Here is a 21902-nt window from a genome sequence, read left to right as displayed (position 1 = left end):
CATTTCTACGTATGCTCCTGCCATTCATAATATAAACATATATATATATATATTGTATAGCAATATAAATCCTATAGGTATACCTATATATTATGTAGAAACGTATGACCACCAAACGAATAATTGTTTAAGCCGAATAATCCGCTTTCCCTGGCCACCCTTTGTTTTCTCTTAATTTTAATGCAGTTATGCTATACGCTGCCACGTGTCAATGACCTGGCTTTTTTCTTTGAGCGTGTTCATCGTAAAATCGATAAACTTGCCCCTTTCGTTTTCTCTCTCTCTCTCTCTTTCTTTCTTTTTACTCATCTTGTTTCTTTTATCCTTTTTTCTTTTCTATACCTCATTATAATTTGGAAAAACGGTCGCAACATCTTCGATTTGTTTACAGCACGTTAAAATGTAGCAAGTACAGGTCACAGAATAGTCAGAGACATCTTCTAACCTTATTAAGGTTATGTTAATGAAGACAAAAAACGTTGGATAGAAATGACGGACTATGTTGAGCAAGATTACGGATCCCTTTTGTTCGTCGTTGACTTTACAACGATAGTTATGAAGGAAGTTTTGTATGTATATACATACTTGTTACACAATCCATGTTCGCGAGACAGAATGAATCGATCGATGCCTTTGCAAGAATAACAATAACAATAATAATAACAACAACAACAACAACAACAATAACAACAGTAACAGTAACAGTAGCAGTAGATGCAACAGTAGCAACAACAACGATGTGCCATCGAGATTCATCTGTGACACGAATGGTGATCGATAACCGCGAATGAACGTGATGCCTAGGAATTTCCGTGGCTTGTTCGGAGCAACAGGTAAGAAGAATTCGAATGGGATTAATTTTTGACCAGAAAAGAGAACAAAAAAAATAGGAAATAAATTTAGAAATATTGTATGTAGTGAGTTTAAAGGTTACACCTATGTGCCAAAATGAATGAAAATGAAGTGGATGAAATATGATAGAAAGAAGAAAAAAGGACGATCTTTTTCCAATTTGATCATATAAGAATCACGGAATACATTATAATCGAATGAGGAATCACGAAACGCTCGTTAGCGTCCATTCAAATAGCCTACCGTAGATGCAAATCCTCTTGACGGCTCTCTTCGGCAGACAATTCGCTGCTCGTTCATTCGCCAGGGGGACAAGGAAAGATAAGAGATAAGCGTGCCTTCCTCGGCAGTTTGCACAAGGCCTTCTCGTTTGCTTACTCGCTGCTATTCTCTGGTACAATTTGCATATCGTTCCCGAGGCTGTGTACAACGTATCTACTACTCTTTTGCACATACGTCCTGTGTTAACCTTCCCACTTGCTTTTTATGAAAATTTTCTTGACCTCGGCGTTTAATTTTCTCTTATTTTTTTTATTCTGTATATGTGTATGTATAAAAAGGGTCGCCGATTTTAGCAAAAGTTGTTTTCAAACAAACTCTTTTGAAAAATTATTTTCAAACGTTATTCGTTATTTGAATAAAATTACAAGTAGTTCCTAAACAATGAACATTATACTTTTTTTCTCTTTTTCTTTCTTTTTTCTTCTCCGCCGAGTTATTATACTTGAAGGAAGAAAACGCTTGAAGTCGTGACGGATCTATTTAATCCTTCTCGAGGATAACATTTAACCAGCCCTTGCTAAATCCTCTTCCAACTGGAGCGAGACACGCGATAGCGAGGAATTATAAATTTCAAAGACAGAGAATTACATTCTGTACTTCATACCTTGAAGAATTTCAAGACTCGTGTACCTTGATAGAATGGACAACATTGTCCTTGAGCTTAAAATGGAAACAAAAAAAGCTAAATCAGTTCACGGAGCTTTACAAGTTCGAGAGGTTTTTAAGGAAAGTCGATGTTCCAGATCAAAATGGTCACTGATCAATACGAGAAGGTTCGAGGTCTCCATCGACACATTTAATTCTTCGATGCTACTATGCTCGAACCAATTCAGTGCTAGAATCTCATGAAATATCGATCATGGTTCCTCAAATAGATGCACAATTATTATTTTATCCGATAGGACCAAAGAATTTTATACGATATATATTTGAAATATTTATTAATAACAAAATATTCGATGAATATATTAATGTATTGAAATGTATAAGATGAGTTTTTGTTTAAATTAGGAAAATTAAATACTTTGAAAATAACGCATTTATAAATTAATTTTTTTCTTTTTTTTTTTTTTTCATAAAAGAATACCTGTTCACTCTATATTTTTACATGCCATAAATTTTTTCATCTGAATAATATTTAATATCGTAGAAGGTGGAAACTGTATAAAAACATGCATGAAACAGAAGTCGTTTATATTTTTGCCGTAAAAGAAAGGCATCGGTATAAAAGTCATAAATTTAATTTAAAAAAAAATAAATTAACTTTTTTTTTTAAAATAACTTTACAAACGCCCATCGAATCCAAAATAAGTACTGTTTTTATATTTGGCCTCCTAAAGCAAATAACTTTTTGTTTAAAACCATCTTTTCAAAAATGTTTATGTTCCCGGAATATTGCAGCTTTTCAATATTACAAACACAGCCCTTATATAATGGTAAAAAATATGCGAGGCAAGTAAGTCAATGTTCACTTTATCGGTACCACTCAACAGAGAAGCAGAGAGAGAGAGAGAGAGAGAGAGAAAGAATATTTTTCTCGTAGCTTTTATGTAGCATACATTCGTGCTAGCCTAAGAGGCCATTTTTTCGCGGTTCTGAACGACGTTGATCATCCAGAAATGACTCTGGGGAGAAAAACAGCAGGAAGGGCGTAAAAAAAATGATCTCGAAAAAAGAGAAAACGAATTTTCCTAGCTGATCACGTTTCTGGGTCGACGATTTTCCGATCAATCGTTCGCGAATCTCAACTAACTACGTTACTACGTGCGATACGCTACACACGCTTGCAAAGAATTTTAGCACACGGTTGAAACTTGGCATGATTCGATCGTGAACAATGCGAAATAGCAGAAACGAGTGGGTGTTCGAATCGTATCGTCGAAACGCGAACTTTCCCTTCACTAATTTTTCAACTTTCCATTTTTCGACGAGGTCCACTTTCCGAATAGAGTCATAAAAATCAAATGAATTTGCAATCACGTAACAAGCATCCAAATAGGATACCACGATAATCGCCCTTTATTCTCTTCATTTTGTAATATTTTAATAACTATTCGACAAACGGATAACACGTTCGTTATTTTTTCTTTGAATTCTACCACACATGGGATTATTAATTATGCGCTACCCCGGAAATTCGACGTTTCCTCGTGGTTACGTGCGAGCTATCCATTTTAATTACTGCGACCTGTCACCGACACGTTTTTCGATGCACATCATGTTGCTTTTCATTTAGGAACGGCCACGGCTAGTAGAAGAGTTAACAAAATTTAATCACCGACTCAATTTATGAGGACACCCGCCAAGTCATAATTGAGTCACGTTTAACTGAGTGTGCAACGTAGCGCAAGATTCTAGAAAAAATAACGCAGACCTTTTTTTCTTTCATTCTTTTTTTTCCTTTTTTTTTGATTACGCACAATATCCAAATAAAATGATGACGATAATTCTCCTTTGTATTTTATTTTACATATCGTGATTTCATCTAAATTAGGATCACACCTTTAACTAGCAATGTTATTTTCTCCCTCTATTTTTTTCATCTAAATGAAAGGACGATAAATTCTATCACGTTTTATCTTTCCAGCGTTCTTCTTTTCATCACGTAATGTCACCAGAAACTTCTCGTCAGCTTATACGACGAACGACATGGACCGTCTGCCTTTCGAACAATAAAATTCAATAAAACTCTGGCTAGGACAACCTAAACATACCGTGCAAAATTCTTCTTCTTTCTTTTCTTCTTCTTCTTCTCCTTCTTCTTCTTCTTCTTCTTCTTCTTCTTCTAATATCAAATTTCTGAAGCGTCCTCTTCCGAACAGAACGGAACGAAAGGAAACGAAGCAACATTCCACCCACGCGATTAGGTCTCCTCGCACGAACAAATTTTCGAACTTTAAGCTCCCTATCTAGGGTGTTTATGTCTCATATTTCAGATCACCAAGATACACCTCTATCTATGTAGGTGGTACATATCTACTTTTTCCTCTTCCTCAACTTTGCCTATCTCGTTTCAAGATCGTTTTTTTTACGAGAAAGAGCTTGACGACCTTTACGAAGGGGAAGATAATAGAATAACGTGTTTCATTAGAACCTTTTAAAAAATTTAAAAAAAATCGAATATACCAGGTGAATCAGTATACAGAGAGAAAGATAATTTAAATATTAAATTATAGTTACAAAAATAATAAAAGTATTCGAATATAAAAGAAAATAAAGTGTCGTAACAAGTGGAACTGTCGTACTTAGAAAGGGTACCCTGTAACAGGCCCGAGGCACTCAAGTAGCCGAGATAAAATTTGTTTAGGAACACTTTTCTACGGACGTTTGTCGTGTTTAAGCAAACGCATGCCCACGACTTATTCTATCTCACATCTACTTTTAAGCTGACTCTCCTTCGGACTTCCTTTACGTTTTCTTTTTCTGATTTTTTGTTTGTTTGCCTTTTCGTTCGTTCGTTTGTTTGTTTGTTTGTTTGTTTTTTCTGAATCCAAGGAAAATGAAGAAAGAAATTTTTCCTCTCTCGTAAGGATCGATCGTTGAATTTGTCGGGAAGACCCTATTGCGATTCCTCGCTTCGTTTGCCAAGATGAAATGGAAGGTAACGATTAGCACTCTCGACACGATCCCTCAACAAAAGTAATTGAGATTATTCGATGGAAATATTTCTTTTTTTTTTTTTCTTCTTTTCTTTTCTTTCCTTTCCTTTTCTTTTCTTTTTTTTACTTTCTTTTTTCTACTTATCAATTTTTCAACCATTAATTTCAATATTTTGTTCATTGCGATTGAAATTGAAGAAAAAAGAGATTCGCGTGTTCCAAAAATTTCACCAAATCGATAAATAGAAGAGAGAGAGAGAGAAAGAGATTGATTGGTTATCACTGTTTTGATAAATATTTGATAAAACAAATAGCAAAAGTCAATGATCGATTTCCTTTTTATCCCTATATTCTATCAAAAATCATTTAATCTTGAGTTCAAACATGAGTTGCCTTTTAGCATGGATATAAATGAATGAGTACAATGGCATTATGAATAATCCCGAAGCGAACGATAATGCCACGAACAAAAGAAATTCAAATCCTAGCTTTACACCTCATCGAGATGGTTGAAAGTCTTGATCGAAGAAAATGAGAAAGATTATTTTTAGCGAGATGTTGAACGAGATGAGGATTGGTTAGGAATATAGAAAAGAGGGGACTGATGAGGGGAAATAAAAAGAAAAAGAAAAAGAACAAAAAAAAAGGAAAGAAAAATGATCGTAAAGAAATGATATCGTATTAAACTTAAATTTTGGTCTTTCATGATGGCTTCTAAGATGATCCTTGGCTTATATTCTCCTCGTTGAATAATAGAATTATATTCGCGAAGGAAATGGAGCTAATGGCAACGGAATTGGATAATCTTGGAAAGCACGAGTATCCCTTCTGTCTTTTAAATAATCTTCTAAGATATTTTTCTAGCCTTTTACAGAGGATATAATTTTGACTAGGGTAGGTACGGTAGCGCGTACCATAATTAGCGGCTAACTACAAAGCGATCTTTTCATGCCGCGAAATATATTATCTACCACTATCCTCTTCTAACGTATCCACGAAATGCAGCACAATTTTCCTTCTACAACAAAGTTCTTAATTAGCAGGTTCCACGCGAGAGCAACGTGTATCTACTATCTACTAACGTTCATCGAGTACATCTACCAACTACATACTAAACGCATACCTATATAAATACGTATACGTACATGTAGGTACAAACGACACGCAAAACGATACCTTCATACACCTTTATCAAATTATTTCGCTAGCAGAGAGAATCGATTCGTGCATCGTTATAACCTTCATAAACGACCACGACTTTGACTTGTCGTTGACGCGAAACGCAATTCCTGATCATTTTCATAATGTTCCTTTTTTTTTTCTTTTTTTTTTACTTTACTTTGTACTATTGAACACGTAGGTGTACATTTTTATCAATCGGACACGGATCTCGTTGATTCAACGAGAATTTGAATTATTTTAATAATGCTATAACCGCGACCCAATTTATATCCCGCTATTCCGTCCAGATTATTACCAATAAATATGAGATTGTTTTTATCATTCACAATATCATTACAAGAAAAACGAATATCGAATTTTATGCGATGGTCTATCGTTAAATATTTTCTACAAGGGAAGAGAGCAAATAAGAAATATAATCAATATTTCAATCGTGTATGTTTATAATAAAGTATGATACTATTTATCAGTAGTAATAATTTTTATTGTTAATAAAAAATACGATAAATGACAGTCATTGTAATTAAGAAAAATAATAATAAATAAAAGACAAAAAACAATTTTCGAATATAATCAAAATCGTTTCACTCCGGTTTACGTCTTATAAAAAAAATTGTCGTCCGATAATTATTCATTTATTAAATGCAGCAATTTTTTTTAACAAAATTAATATACTTCTTTATAAAGTAATCATATATCTGTAATTCTTCGAAATAGTCTCGATCATTTTCAATGACTTTGGTCAATCTTTCGAACGACTATCTAATTCCTTGACAAAAAAAAAAGATGGTGATTTTGATGAAACGAATTGCTCGAAAGAAAATAAACGAACGTATTACAAAGATAAATTTGTCATAAGACATATCAATCGTAAAATAAAAATGTTAAAAAAAGCGAGAGAAAGAGAGAGAGAAAAAAAAGGGATAAGTAATAACTACCCACCAAATAGAAACTTTATTTTCCTTCTTTACATTCGTAAAAGCGGATTGTTACTTGACTTGCACAAATAGGATGGAAGATGAATGCAAATGTTTTATACGAACGTTCGTTCTGTAAGGAACGTGTACCTCGAGAGTGGAATACAAGAGAGTTCCGATGTAGCTTTATCGAATAAGAAAAGTAAAAAAAAGGAATAAAGAAGAAAAACGATCGATAGTTCATGAAACTATTGTACAATAGAAGAGAAACGTAACTCTCGTCAAACGGACCGATATAAAGAGGATTATCATTCTAACAAGTTCTATTATTAGACGTGCTCTTACATTGTAATATATGATACACGAGGAGTTAAAGCTATGAACATAGAAAGAGGATAAGTTTTGAAAGACAACAGGTAAAGAAACGATAACGTCGACGATCGGTACCGATCACAATTGTTGCAAACGTATCGTTTGCTTCGTCGTCGTCGTCGAGAGAAACTGAAAATGAAATATACAGTCTGTTGGAGAAGCTTTTAATGGATTCCATTATTTCTCGGTTTATAGGGACTAGGTCGCATCTGTGAATTTCTTGTTCTAAAATGAACTACCTACGATCTATCTTTGAAGAATGCCTGAGACTCGTCCAGAAGCGACAACTTCGTATCCTCGAATTCACAAGTAACAACCTTTCAACGAACGCTACAAGAGCCTAACGTTCGACGACATTCCTTTTACAAATCGATAATATCTCTTCCTTCAAGTTGCTCATTCATTTCATTACAATCGTATTATTATTTTATTCCATTGGTTTTAATTCAGGAAATATCATTTTTCTAATTAATTATTATACGTTCCCTGGTAATATCGTTCATACCAATGTATTAAAATTTCATTAACAAAGAAACGCATAATCTTGAAAGGTTCCTTAAAATCACTATATCGTAACTTGATTAACACGAATGACCAGAGTCTCCCATTTGCTAATCCGTTGAAGCAGAACCCACATTGAGAGAGAGAGAGAGAGAGAGAGAGAAAGAGAGAGAGCAGGATAACGAAGCTCTCGACGAAACATTGCAGATGGCTTTGCTCGTCTCCGTGGAATTGTTAATTAACGCGAACCACGCCCGTAATCGAGCGCGTTAAAGTGTTATTACGGAACAATAACGGGCCTCTTATATTTTTACCGACATTCCCATATAATTTCCTAATCCATGGAAGATGTATCAAAGGGCACGTTTCTTATCAATTATCAACTCATCTTAATTAACTAACTTGCATATAGATTGAGAAAATGATCTTACCGATCTTTAACGCAAAAAACTTAAATATAATATTTTATTACCATTTTGCGTATCTTTCTATTAAAAAAAAAATAAAATAAAATAAAATAAAATGTAAGCAACAAAAATTAAACGCTCGTATTTTTTCTGAGTAAAATAAAGAAATAAAAAAGAGAGGAAACTAGAAACAACGAGAGTAAAAGAAATAGAAAAAAAAAAGAAGAGAAAAGTAAAGGGAAACCACGCGAGAGAAAGAAAGAGAAAAAGAGAAAACGGTTTACGATATTAAATTCTAGAAATACCGTCGCGACCGAAATCCTTCAGCAGCTAATTAAAAATAATTTAGCGATCCAATCGTGAAATTATTAGAGCGAGGCGTTTTACAAAATGAAAAGAGCAATCGAAACCATTCGTTCTTTATGGAAAGATACGACCTTCTTTAGATGTTTAGCATATTCCGTGATGCATTAGGACACTTACTAGAGTTACTCCCATCGAAAGAGGGGAGGATCCTTCAATTCTCTCAATTCGCTTATCTCAGAAAAAGATTCTCTCTCTTTCTCTTTCTTTTTTGCAATACCTGAAAAATATTTCAAAAGGAGATCCACTTACACGTAGAAATATGTACATATATATTCCGAATCGTAGCTCTTCTCAAGCTTTCCAGAAAGTTAAAGAATTTTCAAGGTTACAGCAAAATGTGAAATATCTTCTCGTATTCTATTTTTTTCTTTTTTATTTTTTTTTTTTTTAAATATAATTTCGTTACTTACGATTAGAGAGAAAAGAATAGAAATATATGTGTGCAGATAGTACACACGTTTAAAATATAAAAAAAACTCTTCTAATTTCAGTTTCTCTTTGTGCTAATATATACTATATATATTTATTTTTTTATATTTTTTATATTAACTATTTTTATTACAGTTTTATTAACACACTCAACTAATGCTAGAATCTTCCATACTTCGTTCAACTGTCAATTGACTGATCTCACAGATACACACAATTACCTAACTCTGGAACCTTTAATATTCTTCACTCATGTCAGATACAAAACACACACAGACACACACACACAAAATAATAAGGTCCTGAACTTTCTACATATATCCTCTCCTACACTCGCATTTATATATATATATATATTTCTTTACTTATTTTACTTACTCATTGATCATTGCTAATTGCTAGAAAAACATATTCTGTTCCATAAAATAACTATTATAGTTAAAGTGTATAATAAATTTCTTTTATAGTGTAACTTCGTTGCTTACAAGACAGTAACATTTACGAGAAGCTCAGATCTTTTTTAAACTTTGCACACTTGTAGTAGTCCATGAGAATATATATTATACTTTTTAAAAAATCCAGATCTCCAACCGAACGCTCTGCAGAAAAAGTTTAGAGCCTATCATGCCAAGGGGTAAAAATTGTTGTCGTGATATTTGACAGGTTTCGTAAAGCTTTTTTCATACTTACATGGAACAAATAGAAGTAATACTTATATATATAATAGAAGTATACTGTGTCTAATATCTAGAAAAGGGTTAACAAGTTCTGAGTGCGTCTTGCATGTGAAGGCATTGTACGAAATAGAATGACCGGTCATTTCGTACATTGACCGAGAACCCCCGCCGGGAATTCAAGGACACGAGACCGCACCGCTACCCATTACGGTATCGAAGAAAAGATATAAGTGAATAAATACGAAATTTTACGAAATTTCTACCCTCGTTTTTTCGCAAACGGTTGGAGATCTGGATTTTTTAAAAAGTACAATGGATATTCTCATGGACTACTGTGTGCAAAGTTTGAAAAAAAATTTGAACCTCTTGTAAATGGTCCTACCCTTGTTAGTTACAGCAGGACGCATTGATATAAATGCAAGGAACATTTTCTTCTTCGAAAACACAAACGAAAAATCGTAACAATTTCGACACCGATTAAGCAGACTGTGCATATTTAATCGCAGAGTATTGTACCATACTTGTTACTAATGTTAATAAAAATAATTTAAAAAAAATATAAAAAAAATAAATATAATCTATTAGCATAAAAAGAAACTAAAACTAGAAAAGTCAGGTACGTGTGCATTAACTGCACATAGACCGTTTGGTTTATAATTTTTGTTATAATTCTTTGTCTTTTCACAGCTGGAGGCGTGTCGCCGACTTCTTTGTTGCGTGGAGAGGGCGTGCGGAAGCGGAAATACGATCGACGAGAACGAACATAAGATCAATCTTGGTCGACGTGGTGCACAAGCGGGCCCCGAACTGGAGGGGCCCTCTGGTGCCGAAGATGGCATCCTTCCCATCACCGTTAGCCCCAGTCCCGCTTCTACATCCTCGCAGGAGGATGCTTGCAAACCACCACCACGCAATTGCTATCGTCTCGTCATGCTCGGCAGCGCTAGGGTCGGCAAGACCGCCATTGTAGCACGGTATACATACATATTCTCTTCAAAGAATTTTAGATTTTCCATCTAACTATGTATTTCCATTACTAACTTTTGTTATTTTTGTTTCCCCTTTTTTTTTCTTTTACATCAAAAAATACATAAGGGAGTAACATTTTTATTCGAAACTCTGACGCGTTAACATTAATATATAATACTTATATATACATATATATAAAAAGAAAAAAAAAAAGGCTCATTACACTCGAGAAGAATTGCATCTCCTACGGCATCGTTTGCGGTAGTGAATGGTAGAAAGGATAAAAAAAAGAAAAAAAAACCCTTGGGCTTTACAACGAGCGTAATTAAAGCATTATGTTCTTCTCGTCGTTTCTCGGGTAAGGTAACGAGAGACACGACCGTCGCGATCTAACGACTTTTACTGAACTTCCTAACATCGCCAAGTGATGTAGAAGTTTGAATCTCTGCCATTCGAGTTTCGTTTTGTTACCCCGTGTGAGTTAATGTTAAGAAGAGCATTACTTATCGGTTAACTGCTCTTTTTTCTTCCCTATCTTTGAAATTTAAACGCGAGCATAGCGACTTCGTTAGCTTATTTAAGATATCGAGAATTAAAATCATTTCGTATTTGTTCCTCCATTTGTAATATTTTTATTAATTACTAAGTTTAATCACGTACACCATATTACCTCCTGATTCTTTGGAATCAGTTATTTGAAATGAAATACGTAAAGCATTCAGTGAATATTAATAATACGAGGATGATATTATTTTATTAATCCATCGCATTTATCGATGCAAATTATATCCGTTATATACGTTATGTCGCATATTCCTTATTGCCATATTATCGCGTTAATGCAACAACCAATTCATACGTTTTGCGCATACAAATCATGTCCGGTATTATTATCGTTGCCGAAAGCCGTTAATATAAACGTGTCTTATCGACAAACAGAGGAGAGATAAATAGAAATAGATAATTAGAATTTGACTATTTGCAGCAAATGTAATTTTTGTATTTTTTTATTGGATAAATAGATGAAATCAAACGGATTGTGATTATAAATGTATATACGTACATATATACGAACAGTAGATAGGATAAAGGGATATATATAAAATATTTCAAACGAGTTTAGCCAATTTCGTATTTGGCAAGGTTGTTCATTTCCGCCTTTGCGACTATTCGTTACGTCAAATTGACAAACCGCGACCCTGTCAAGCCCTGCGAATTTCCCTAATTTCAAGGTAATTACGCGACTCATTTCGGCGAGAATCCCGATCGAGGAGAACGCGATGTTTCCAATCGTGGAAAATGGGAACGCGAGTTTATCATTTTTTTTTTTTTTAATTCTTTTTTTTACTAACGAGTGAGAAATGAAGATTGATGTATAACAATCTACTGTTGTATAATGAAATTTATGACAAAATCCTTTGTAATTACGCAATTTTATTAATGATTATTATTAATGAAACCAATTTATCAAAATAAGAATTAAAAAGGGAAATATTTCATTTCGCAGTTTTTTATCCAACAAGTTCGAGGAAAGTTATACACCCACGATCGAGGATTTTCACAGGAAGCTTTATAGAATCAGAGGCGAAGTGCATCAACTTGATCTCCTGGACACCAGCGGAAACCATCCCTTTCCTGCCATGCGACGATTATCCTTCCTAACCGGTAAGTCCGAGTCGTAAAAGGAAATGCATCCTACGTTAAAACGTCACCTTTTGTTCTTCAGTTACGAATTCATTCATTCATTCCTATAATTTTTTTTCTTCTTTTTTTTTAGATTTTTTTTTCTTTTTCTCGTTACATGTACCTTGTACGAAACGAAACTTAGTTATATTTCGTTAGAGTTAAATTCAGGAACGTATTACCGCGTGACAATAGCTGACTAGACTTTGGGAGGTTATCTCAATGATCCGTTAGTGTAGCACAGTTATCCAAGGACAGAGAATTTCAAATTTTCATAGGAGGATTAGCCGAGATTACCGATGAAAACAAAAATCACAAGTCATCGCGACTTGCTATACCCACTACGTTTTCCATATTAATATGACCATTTTCGAATAAACGAAACGAAACGATCTAACATTTCCTTTCACAAACAAAACAAAACAAAATTTATATTTTTTTCCATTTAATTGCATCCGTGAATTATTAAAAACTATCTGTTATACGTAAATATTATATTACTAGGTACAGTGAGTCTCAATAAATTTGAAATAATTGATATTTGCTTGTAATATAAAGCTTTAAAATTCTTATATATAGAAACATATTTCATTCAAATTTATATATATTTAAAAATTGAATAATTCTGAAATATGTTTCTAAATAAAAGAATTTAAAAATATTATATTACAAGAATATATTGATTATTTTAAATGGACAGTAGGGGTACGAATGATCGGAATGATACAGTCATTAAAGTAATTAAATTCGTTTTCCTATGCTCTAAAAGAATATCGCAAATATATATATATATATATAAATATCGATAAATTTGAAATTTCGTAGAAAAAGAATGGCCTTAAGAAAAAGATCTTTCGATAATTAAATAAATGGGACAACTTTTTCCTTTGAAATTTTTTCATACAATAATAAACAATAAGAGATATTCAGTTATACCGTTTTTCGTGACTCTTCCTGTATAACGAGAATAGAAATTCCAAGGAAGCGTTAACTATTACTATAACTAGTTTCACCACCATTCTTCATTTCTCGTTGACGTTTACATTCGCGGCTCGTCGCACATCTTCTCTAGCGAACTTGTTACAGGAAGCTTTGGTATCATATACGATCCAACTTATTAGCTTGTGAGCTTACTCGTTTAAACTGTGTTACGGAGTATTAATATTACCTTGCCGATATGTACACAGGTACATACATACATACATACATACATACGTATACGTATTCTCTTAGATAGAATCTAACAGGAAGAACGATAATACTGAGTGGTTCGTCTAACAGGAAACATCAATGTATTTTGTAGCACGCCTCAATGTAAGCTTCTCGATGGATGTGAGAGATTTCATATTAAAGGATTATTATTTCCTCGCATGAATAATGAATATTTGATATCATTAAAAAAAAAAAAATTGTTAAAATATAAATATAGAAATATAACAAAGAAGTAAAATTAATTATATTTTCTTCATTCGCTTAATCACGTTCGCATGTTATCCACGCTGACGTGTAACTATTTGCGAGTTTTTATTCAAATGCGATGAAAAAAAAAAAAACGAATGGGGAGTAAAAAGAAATAGAAATAGAAAGAGAAGTTCCAGAACGTATTCAGTCGTCCTAAATTTGATGGCGGGTGCCGTGCAGTCGCAATATTCTCGCGTGTACGTCAATTCTCGAAATATCTAGGAAGATTCTACAAAACTGTTCCAGAAACGGGTACCGTTATTCGAATGTTCTCTCGTAGTCCGTGTGTCGGATATGAGATCTGAACAGCAAGCACGTTGCGGTATGGTGGTTGAGATAGTAAAAGTATAGCTGATATTCTTCGTGTCTCTTATGTGATTCTGTATGTACGTACACACGAACTGTATAAGAGAACGAACGAAGGAGTAGTACGGAATCCAGATCTTGAAAATCCATAGAATCTATCGGAGGAAAATGAATGAAACTCGATAAAGGATTTGCGAATCGGCATCGGAAAAGAATAAGGTAGAAATAGAATAGAAGAGAAGAGAAAGAAGAAGAAGAAGAAGAAGATGAAGAAGAAGAAGAAGAAGAAGAAGAAGATTTCGATTTCTTGAAACGTCGAAAATAGTTGAAAAGATGCTGGTACTAAACTGAAATGGACGAACGAACAGAGCAAATATAAGCGCCGAAAGAAAAGTGTCCTTATCCGTTTTCCTATCTTCTTCCCCATCTTCTCAACATCTCCTTCACTATTTTTATCTATGATAGATCCTTAAGAATATACCACGTTAAGTGCCAACTTTCTTTCCCGTATTTCAAATCGTTCACCTTTTATCACTTATCGGTTTACCCCCAATATAAGATCTTTTCTTGAACGGGAGAGCAAACACAACAATACAGAAAAAACAAATTTCTATGTTAAATCGATCCTTTTACTCCCTCTGACGCTCTTACAATATCGCGATACTCGTTCGACAAATCGATTGTCCTATCTTTGTACTCCGTTTTTAGCAATAGTATATCCCGATTCTAACGTCAGAACGTTTTGTTTAGAATATTGCAAATGTGTAATGTTATTTCTAGATTTATAAAAATGAAAATCTACGAGTTCATCGAAAACGCGTGAGTAACAATAACGTATTTAACGCATGGTATACATAATTCGATATAAAATGTATGATTATAATTTATAAACATTCAATGTTACGCTTAGAGCAGTTAATTCTCCAAACATATCTAGCTTATATCGTATTTCAATAAAATTATTTGAAAATAAGATAAATATTTCATAAATATAGTTATATACGATATACACATACATACATACATATATAAATATGTATACTTATATATATAACCGAAATAAATCGTTTATTATAAATGATCGTCGTAAAATCGAGATACGGCAATCCTCGGTACGATTGCTCGATTAAAAAATATATTTCATTGCGTGTGTGTACGTACGTGCAGTTACGACAGCACCCTTCCTTCATTTTCCTCCCTTCTTTTCTGTCTCTCTCTCTCTCTCTCCTTGTATCGTTAAATTGCATCGTATCATGCTCGATCCGCGTGGTCGAACGTGTAATGCCGAGTGCACGACCGCGTGCATGCGTATTGATCATTCCAACTCGAGCGGTGATAAATGGTAGGTGTAGCAGAAACGATCACGCGTATGGTAGACCGTCTATGACAACCACGTGATATTCCACATGTCATTCCAATGAATTATCAAATTTGCATGCGTGATCGACCTAAAAGTCAAGGAAAACGTCGGACCCCCTCGACCCCCTCGATCCACACTTCTTCATTACGTTACGCGAATTTCATATCGTTGCCAACATGCGACTGGCTCTCATTTTTTCCCAACCTGAAATTAATCGGTTTACAAGAGCTCGAGGTCACCCGAGCTCAATCCTTCTAATGAAAAAACCGAAACGAATAGGAATGCAGGATTGGTTGCATCAAGATCGATCCTATTCTCGATCTTGTGTATTGTGTTTTTCATTTTTCCTTTTTCTTTTTTTGGTTTTCGTTCTTTATTATTTTCTTATTTGTTATTTTTACTTTACAAAGGTTGTTATTCATTGTAACACTAAGCTAAGGGAGAGAGTCATTCTTAGGCGTTAGTAAAAGAACATCGATATTCCATGAGAGTAAACCGATACCCTAGAACGCGATAATGCAGAAAGCTGCTAGCTAGTAGTAGTATTAGTGGTTATGCTTGAAAACCGATTCGACTGTGAAACTTGGTGATCGTAAAAGTCGAAGGGTGAGCTTTACGAAAGCGTGAACGACATTTCATGAGACGAGTTGGACCGAATACTAAAACACGGACTACTGCCGTAAATAAATACCGTAAATAAGTAATACATATATATGTATATATGTATATATATAAATAAATAAATTAAAATATATATATATAAGTGAAAAGAAAAAGAATATAAAACGCACATATATCTGTGTGATTCGTAACATAAATAAAAATGCAGGACATTTATGCGGTATACGATTATGCAAGCACATATAAATCGCGAAAAACTTGCGAGACGTTGACAAGCTCGAAGAACGATCTGTGAACTTTCTGATATTCTCTCAGAAACGACGAAGAAACTCGATCGTACACAACAGAACAAACTCGCGATCCTTTTTCTCGAGAATACAATGAATATACATACATATATACGTACGTACATATGCATACATATGTATACCTCCTGGTATATAAATACAGGCGACAGCCGTCAGATGTGTCCGGGGCACGAAATGCGTTTGCACGCAAACTCTAGAACGGTGACCCCAATTCAAAGACAATGGACACTGTGCGAGTGAAGGGAATTCCTTTTTCGAATCAGAAGGCGCACTTCTCTCTCTCGTCGCGATATAATACCCGACGGATACATCATCGCTCGGAACAATGAAGGAGAGAAGCCAGGAAAAGGAAAAAGGAAGACTACTAGGCTACGAGCTTTCTCAGAAATAAAACATTCCAACGAGAGCGACGTTGTAACGGAGGGAACGGAAGTTCGATTCTAGAAACAAAAAAAAGAAGAAAAATAAAAAAGAAAGAAAGCAAAGGTAGAGAAACAAAACCACAAAAAAAAGGGAAAAAAAGAATCGACGAGAAAGACGGAAACTAGACCGCTAGAGAATTTATTATTAAGTTAAAAGGCGAGGAGAATAAGGAACGTCTTAGAAGCCTCCTTTGGTTTGACGTTAATCGAATCTCATATAAAAATATATTCTCGTAGTTGCATTAAATTCGAACGCGCATTTCTTATCGATGTTTTATTAAGATATGCGAACGTATGTAAATTTATGTTACTATGCCGAGCCATTTGCAGCAAATTTTCGATGATAATCGTATCTTCCACGAAGCAAACTCGTTAACCGAGCGAGATTTACGTGTATATGTTAACCGCGAGTACTCGAGTACATACACCGAAGCAAGGGTCTGACCATATTCCGATCATATTCTAACTACGTTGGTTCAGTAGAAACAGACGGTTTTAGTCAGACTTTTCTACGCTAGCCAACACGATATCGTTTCGTATTACAATGTTGAATCTTTATGGACTTCTCACAATCTAAAAGCTCGTCAAAGAACTTCTTCTGGTTTATAAATTATTTCAATTGACCAAAGAAACGTTTAAAAACAAAAAAGAAACATTCTACGAAAGACAATTTTAATATAAATTCGAAATAGGAAAGGAACGACGATTAACTTCATTAATCGGAAGACCACCTTGAAAAGGTATTATATCGTATCTGCAAATTTCACCGTAAGGCTAATTCATTCTCGTTTTTCGATCGATCGATAATAAAAACGATGAAAAATATTCTCACCAAGCTGAACATTTTATTATGACCCCGATTTCTATTTACGTCATGCCAGTTCGCTCGAGTTAATTACACTTTTGGTTTGGGACGCAACAGTTTTACAAACGAGAAGTTACCATTTTTTCCTACTACCAACGTTAATTTCATTCACCATAGAAAAGTCTCGCATACGAGTTTTATATTGAAGTAAGATCATTAATCTCGTAAGCTTTCCGGACTAATCCACATTCGCGTTATTTTTAATCGAGGTGACGTAACTGGTAAAATCAACGTAAGTTACATTGAATTACATCAGACAATAGTTGGACTTTCTAAAAATACCTTTGAGAAAAGTGTAAAAAAAAGTATAAACTCAAACCCTCATTATTTATCGATGCGTTTCTTTACTCTTTTATTATTTTTTTTCTTTTGATTGTTGTATTTTTTTCTGTTTCTTTGTCTTTTTTATCGCTTTTAAGTCGAGTAGAAAGAGCACGTGAATAATTAGTCAAGCTACGCTATCTATGTAAATTGTAACTCGTCTTAAAACCAGTAAAGGCCAAGAACTAGGCGTTGCTGTTGTTGATAATGTTAACGGTTGCCCTATACACGATTTCTTATCCCTCTTAGCTATCGAACTTCTTTTACAGTTTATATGAGAGAGCATCGGGCAAGGGACATTTGCATAACAAATTTTAATCGTTGAGTCCTCGCGTACCAACTCAAGGTGTAAGACGACTAACCAAAGTTGCTTAACGTAACATGTTAATTTTCGATAGAAGAAAAAGAAAAGAGGAAAGAAAAAAACTCACTCCATTTGTTAGTGGATTAGAAAGTATCTTATTTTTATTTTTTTTTTTTATTCTTCGATGATTTGAAATCTTTCGTTGCTTTTGAGTTCTTTCGAATATCACTGGAGCGTATCTTCCCCCCCCCCATCCCTATCGAATGAATTTGAATATTAATCAGCCGAAGGAAGGAAAAATCAGGCCAATCGCGATACTTCAATCCCGGACCAGAACTTATACGAACTCGCGTTTATTCTTGGAGAAGGTAATTCTTCAAAAGGGCTTTGAAAATTCATCACTCCGACTTGGGTGGCTTATTCTCGAACGAATAACGTTTTCCAATCCTGATCGAGAATTTCGTAATTATCTAATTTCCTATCACGTCCTCGTTTCTAACTGAAACTTTTTGTTTTCTCAAAATTCGAATTGAGTTTATCGATTGAGGGTAAATCGAACGACACGACAAATACAGTGAATATTAATAATCAAGGAAAGTATTTTAAATATCCAATTTATTTACGTATTCGATAAATTTCCATTTACATTTTGATGACATTTTCTAAAAATTCTTTTTTCGTTAAAACCGTCAAGTTGCAACAAAAACACGCGTGTTCTAAAAAAAGAAAAACACACATGTATTCATATATATATATGCATACATAGATTGTTTGAATGCGAACCATAGTACCCGTATAGAACCTTTCAACAGTTGACATTTCGAACGCACGAAAAAATCGCGAACACGACCTTTCGCGTTCACGGAATAATCGATCGGCTCTTCCTTCCTTCGTTTATTGTTATTGCGTTCTTGGCCTCGACCTATTGCAATACTTACCAATCGTTTTTTCAAAGAGGCCAACTAAGTTAATCCTGATTCGTGTATCATGCACGCGAATGCTCACTTACATATGTACATACACGTGCATGCAATGCATGCATTCTTGACCAATATAACATTCTCGAGAGTTAAACTGTTTATATTTCAATTATCATTTTGCAGGAGATTTGTTTGTGGTGGTGTTTAGTATGGACTGCCGAGAATCTTTCGAAGAAGCAATCAGATTGCGAGAAGCGATCATCGAAACGAAGATGAGTGCTGCTCAAGGAGCAACCAAAAGTAGAAACAAGAGTCATTACAGCTTAAAGGTTCCTATGGTCATTGTTGGAAATAAATGCGATAAGGATACAAAGTACGTTATCTGTATTTAAAAAATTTAACCCTCTATAATCCAACTTTGTCCGCAATTTAATGCAATGCTTTTATTTAAAAATTTATTTTTTTCTCTAATATAAATAAAAAAAAAACAACAATAGATGCAATAATACTTTTCCCTCGATTTAAAAGAATTCTATATATTTTTAAATGTAATATTCTGAAGATATATAATTATAACGCTATATTTTGAATACCTGGTATATATTACAACGTAATATTATCACAGTACGTTAAGTATAAATTAGAAAAAAATCATTTTAAACAAACTTCGTATGCATATGAAACAACAAATAATTGTATATTATAATTACAAGAATATGCATGCATATAATCAAATGCACGATGATTTTCGAATTACATAATATTATAAAGGAATATTATTATATATATATATATTATAGGAATATTATATAATATTATAAGGATACGAGTAAGGAAAAAATCATATAAAATTCTAAATATTCTTTTGCACCATACCTGTTTTAGAAGCGTCACAATCGAGGAAGCTGAGGAGTATTGTGCGAGCCAGGACGACTGTTGCGTTTTCGTCGAAGTTTCCGCTAAACGAAATTACCACGTGGACGAACTTTTCTATCAGCTTTTCGTCGTAGCCGGCTTGCCGTTAGAAATGGCACCGAATCATCATAGAAAAGTTCCTCTTACTTTTGGCTCACCCACCATGCTACCCCCATCGCAGGTATTTTATAAAGATATATTTACTAATTCAAAAATCATTCTTTCTCTCAACATTTTGAAAATTTTGAAATTTTTGAGAATATTTCATTCATGAAATAATATATTCATAAAAATGTTTAAATGAAAATATTTTTCAAATAAAAGTTACTAATTTTATTACATACATTACGTAGACATTTTAATATATTCAAAAGTTCTTATTAAAGAGCACAGAGTTGACTTCCAAGCAAAACCATGCAATATATAAAATAATAATATGTGTGTGAGTCATAATATTTCTATTGTGAAATCAGATAAATCTTGTCTGAACAATTTTTCTTAATAATGTCATGTTCTCAAGATGTAAATCTGTAACGTTATACTTTAAACATACGATATATATATTATAATATTGTATCATATCTACCGTATTAAAAATAAATTACTATTTCACACTTAAACAAAAACATATATATATTAATATTATAAATATTTTAAATAATTATTTATAATTAAGTAATTATTAATCGTATTGAATTGCGTAATTTTGAAATAAATATGGCATTATGGAGATGTAACGATGTAGAAAGAAATGAGAAATGAGAGGTAATAAAGGAAGTAAAAAATATTTTGTTCGCAGCCAAAGCACAAGGCAACTTTGAGCATAAAGCGTCGATTAAGCGACGCCTGCGGCGTCGTGGCGCCTAACGTGCGACGACCCAGCATAAGAACGGACCTGATGATCATGCGAACGAAGACGTGCTCGCTCGCGGCAGGAAACGAAAACAACACACCGGGATCGAGAATCATTTTAAGATCTTCCGAAGTCGGCAGAACCTGTTCAATCCAGTGATATTTGCGCTAAATTAAATTCCCAAATAACGAATCGATATTCGTCGAAACGAAATAATAATGGATGAAAGAGAGTGAGAGAGAGAGAGAGAGAGATTAAGCTTTTAAATAATGAACAATTCCGCCTAACGAAAGGATATTTGCAAACTATAAATAATAAAAGAAAAAAGAAATCAATAAAAATATAAAAAGAGGAAAAACCGACCACGCTGCTCGCCTTAATTAATTAATTAAAGCACTAGTGTATTTAACGTAGTGTGTCGAAGGTAATATGCCTGATTAAAATAATAATGAGCACGAGATAAAAAAAAAATACTAAAAAATAAAAAACACATAAAAGATTAAAGAAAGATAGAAACGAACAAAAATAATATAAAAAGGGAAAAAAAGAAAGATAGGAATAAACGGAATATTCCATCGTCTCCTTTGACGCGAAAAAAGGTAGATAATCTGAAGGAAAGCGTTTGAGAAAGTAAGTAAGTTAGTAAGTACATTTTCTCTTGCGAGAGAAAGAACAAGAAAAAGAGTCGCTTTGTAATTCGAAGATATTTAAGAGCACACTTTGTATTATTTTAATTAAATCACGATCTTCGAATAAAACGGATAGGAGGAAGAGTGAGAAAAAAACACACACAAAAATTCGAAAAGTCCAGAGAGATTCTTGTAATTTTTTTTTTTCTTTTTTTTTTCTTTTTAATTTCATTTCGAACAAATAAGACAGGAAAGGCAAATGAAATTCGAAGAGGATAGGAGATTCTTTTTACTATAGAACGTCAAACCGACGTGAACCAATTACCGTATACGTGTAAATAGATAACGATAATGGATATAACGATACTTAATATTTACATG

General features: G+C 33.7%; 1 protein-coding gene across 1 annotated transcript; it reads left to right on the top strand.

Annotated features, from left to right (window-relative positions):
* Positions 1-625: 625 nt before the first annotated feature.
* On the top strand, positions 626-21689 carry LOC122516043 (dexamethasone-induced Ras-related protein 1-like; the record flags this gene model as incomplete). The annotated part of the gene is made up of 7 exons (XM_043633614.1): positions 626-770; positions 9043-9161; positions 10272-10558; positions 12061-12218; positions 19308-19497; positions 20010-20220; positions 20839-21689. Coding segments are annotated over 7 exons (1323 nt in total), but the record flags the coding sequence as incomplete, so codon positions are not given.
* Positions 21690-21902: the final 213 nt, after the last annotated feature.

Source organism: Polistes fuscatus, unplaced genomic scaffold, assembly GCF_010416935.1.
Source record: "Polistes fuscatus isolate 324 unplaced genomic scaffold, CU_Pfus_HIC Scaffold1, whole genome shotgun sequence".
NCBI classification, from domain to species: Eukaryota; Metazoa; Arthropoda; class Insecta; order Hymenoptera; family Vespidae; genus Polistes; species Polistes fuscatus.
Note: the sequence above shows the minus strand (reverse complement) of the source record. Positions and strands in the feature narration are given on the sequence as shown.